Raw genomic sequence first — 3,871 nt, forward strand, 5'->3', positions numbered from 1 at the left:
GGAGCCCCGAGGCTCGGTGGGGCGGCGGCGGTGTCCCCGGCGGAGCCCGGGGAAGGGACCGGGTGCGTCGCGCTGTTACCAGCTACGGCGTTTGGAAAGCACCGAGGATGTTCAGCGGTGAATCGCGTGTGTTGGTGCCAAATTGTTCTAACGTCACCCATTCGTGATTTACAAAAAAATAATGAAAACGCTCTGGAAGTGTTTAGGGCCAGGCTGGATGGGGATTTGAGCAACCTGGTGCGTGGCAGGGACGTTGGAATGAGATGATCTTCAAGGTCACTTCCAACCTAAACCATTCTGTGATTCTATGAAAAAGTCCACAAAGCCCCTAAACTCGGTAGTTTGTGCCTGTGTATCACAGAATGCACCGTTATGTTAAACATGGCCTTTTTTTTTGGTACTGTAGACTCTCCAAAGTCTGAGCACCTATCCCTGGTCCCACAGACAGCGAAAATAGATAAGCTGTACAATTTTCTCTTGTGTCCGTAGGTCCAAATTCTTCTGGAGCAGGAAGGAACGAGGGTGAATGCCGGCGTCCCGCTGGAGCTGGGAAGCCCTTTCATGCTGGGCCCCACCAGCAGTGCTTGGTCTGAGGCCACTCCGGTTTTGGAGATGAGCTGGAGGAGTCTCAGCTTTGATTCAACAGCCTCCTCCAGGCTGGAGGACCTCACTCGTACAACCCGTGCTTTAATCCTACCAGCTCCTCCTTCACTTCGGTACCCCAGGAGTCAATGACAGCTGAAATGGACGCAGCTTGGTCTGAGCTAGGTTGTTTATTTGCAAAGTATTAAACTTCCTCATGTTGAGAGGTATTTAATTAAGTTGCAAGAGGATGAGAAATTATTTGCTAGAGTCTGTATGACTGAAACAAATCTACTGAGGGAGACCTTGCAGGGTAAATGGTCTACTGTCAGAAATCTGAAAGCACAACATTTTATTTTCTGTTTGTTAGCATAATTTCTGAAGAACTTTATGAATTTTTGTAGGACCTTATTAATTTAATCATGCTAATTTATAGTAAACTTTTCATTAAGAGTGAGTTACACTTCTCAGCTTGTAAGTCATCCAGTAAACAGGGCTTTCAGACAATGTCTATATAGCATATATTTTTATTATTTCAGCACCAATTACACTGATACTGTTAATAGTTGCCAGTAACATGAAAAAAAGTACTGTGGTGTTCTGTGAAGTTTAATATTCAATAGAGTTGCCAAATGAAAGAGACAAATCATTATTTAATACCTTCATCACACAGGATAGCATATATGGAGCTCATCTTTTCAGGGCAGCTGAGAAACAAAGTAGTAAATCTGGCTAGCTTTTTGGCTTAAGAAATACCTGTCTCACAAGAGTATCTGAATAAGTGACTGTTGATATCAAACTGTTTAGTGGTCAAATAGTTTTATTTACCGGACTCTAATCATGTGCAGTGTAGGTTATTGGAGACACTGTGCTGAACTTCGTTACAGTACATATATAAATGTCTGGCAAGAAGCCTTCCTAATTAAAATAGGATCTAGGTACAGTGATAAAAATATTAAAGGCTGGAAAGATTGAAAATAAGTGGCAGAGAATGTAAGTGATAAGATTTGAAGAGTTATAGACTGATAAGCACAATGTCAAATAGTATATATGTATTGCCAATAGCTTAAAGATAATAGGAAGGAATTTTTAACTCCTTTAGTGAGAAAAAAGCAGATAAGATTCAGACCAGTTGGTAGATAAAGATACCAAAACTGTACAACTGTAGCTGTATAGAAAAGGCAGACGCGTTTCATAAGGGGTTTTTTGGTTTTGGTTTTTTTGTTTGTTTGTTTGTTTTTGGTTTTGGGTTTTTTTGTGCTTGAACTCAGTATAAATACCTAGTCACCCTCCGTTTGCAGTGCTTCTACTGAGACTACTGGTAATGAACACTGCACTCAGTAGTTAATATTTGCAAGATTATTTAAATTCACCCACACAGAAGCAAAAGAGCTAGGAGACAGATGAAACAAAGTGCTGTATTTATATGGTTTGTTGGGTAGGCATTTTGTTTGCACTGGTGCATGTGTTTATTCAGTTTTTATTCGAGGAAAAAGAAGGCTGCAAAGGAAGGCTGTTCGAGGAGATTAACGAGTACACATCTGCCTTCTGAAGGGCTACTGAGCTATGGTAACCTTTTAGGTCATTGCATTAGAAATACACCAGTAAGAAATCTGCGTAGAATAAATAGCTACTGATTTTGCAGATCTCAAAGAATATGTAATCCCTCTAGTGGGAAGACTGAAGTCAAGCAACACAATGCTACACTATTGCCTTTTTTGAGCTAATTCAGTGTATTTTCCTAAGAAAAGACCTAAGTAAAATAATTTTGTTCAGAAAATGAAAATTATGTGTGCAGCTTATTCCGTAGCTTTTGCTGGATTCTTTGTAATATGATGTTAAGAAGGAATTCAAAACAGAGATCTATTACAGAGCATTAGTGCCTTAAAATCTGATCAGAGGTCACATTCATTGTATGCACCACCCTTTCTCACAGTGAACAAATAAACCCACTACAAGTCACACTTTCTGCTTGCCCCTCTTCCCTCCCTCTGCCCTGCTAAGTCTGGATACATTGAACCCTGACGTGAGCTCACACATGACGTGGGAATTCAGCCACCCTGAACTGAAAGCCTTGAGCCACATCGTGCTGCCAGTTACGTTCCCGTCTGGTGTAGTGTCTGGGAGCTCGGTGGTGGCATGCTGAGGTGTCATGCTTTCCTGGCACGCCAGGTTTGGAATTTGTCCTTCCCAGAACTGCAACAAAAGAAGGTAGGGAGGAGACAGGGAATTAAAGTGTAAAGTTCACATTTCCTGAAGTGTTTACTTAGCACATCTGAGGTGATAAAAACTTAAGAATAAATATGTCACTTAAGAAGGGACAAAAAATAATCTCCTTACCCTTTTAACAGCCATAACTTGAGAAGAGTCATAAACTCAAACAGTGGAAAGGTAAATATAGTTCAGACAAGAAGTCCTTAGTACAATACCTCACTCAGAGCCTAGAATGAGTGCTCCAGTCGTCTGCTGCTTTTTCTTCTCTTTGATACCACCATTTCTTTTTTCTACTTACTGCACATTATTTATACTCAGTTCTGCAGCCAGGTGTTTTGTACAACGATTTTCTGTACTAGCCAAGTTTTATGTTGGAATCATCAAGTAATGTACTTGCAAAGCTAGGGGACAGGGGGAAGGCATTTCTGTCACTTTATAGGTAAAGATAAAAATTTCTATGAGTTTTGATTGTCCAATTTGAGACACCTGAATTTTCTTCAACCCCATATGACTTCCACACTTACTTTTCCCTCCCAGCTCCAACCTCTTTCACAGATGGTTCAGTGGTGACCAACTTCCTTGCTCCATACTTCTTCTCTTCTTTTTTTCCTCTGTGTTCAGCATTACGGGAATTTTTCGTCACTCACTGGGCATCAGCAAAAGTGTCACGGAAGGCCTAAGACAAGATAACCTTAATTGTGGGTGGTGCAGGTAGTGAGGTTTGATAATGAGATTTTTGAGGCTAACAATGTGCTTTTATTCACAACTTACCACATCTGTTTCATTATAAATATAGCCGTTTGTGCGATATTTATGGTTGGTTTTGTTATATATATTCCCCAGGCACGAGATCTTTACAGAATTAAAGCTAAAATGTAGTTTTTCAGTAACAACATTAATTTCTAAGATCTCACAGCTTGCAGTTGGATGGTTCCCAAGATGGTCTTTAACTGAAGTTGTAATTACATTATAAAGATACCTGAAGATAACACTGATACATGCCTGTGACTTGGAAAAGACCTTTACAGTTCAGTTTACTTTGCATATCACTTTACAACTGATCTCTATTCTTTTA

General features: G+C 40.2%; 1 protein-coding gene across 1 annotated transcript in view; it reads right to left on the reverse strand.

Moving 5' to 3' along the window:
* Positions 1–2,937, reverse strand: part of SRI (sorcin) — an 11,485-nt gene extending 8,548 nt beyond the window's left edge. Inside the window, exons 1-2 of the mRNA XM_009888970.1 lie at positions 2,923–2,937; positions 2,683–2,778 (exon numbers count right to left, since the gene is read on the reverse strand). Coding sequence (XP_009887272.1) covers positions 2,683–2,778; positions 2,923–2,937 — 111 coding nt within the window. The remainder of the gene's footprint in view (positions 1–2,682; positions 2,779–2,922) is intronic.
* Positions 2,938–3,871: the final 934 nt, after the last annotated feature.

Source organism: Charadrius vociferus, unplaced genomic scaffold (assembly GCF_000708025.1).
Source record: "Charadrius vociferus isolate BGI_N301 unplaced genomic scaffold, ASM70802v2 scaffold297, whole genome shotgun sequence".
Lineage (NCBI taxonomy): Eukaryota > Metazoa > Chordata > Aves > Charadriiformes > Charadriidae > Charadrius > Charadrius vociferus.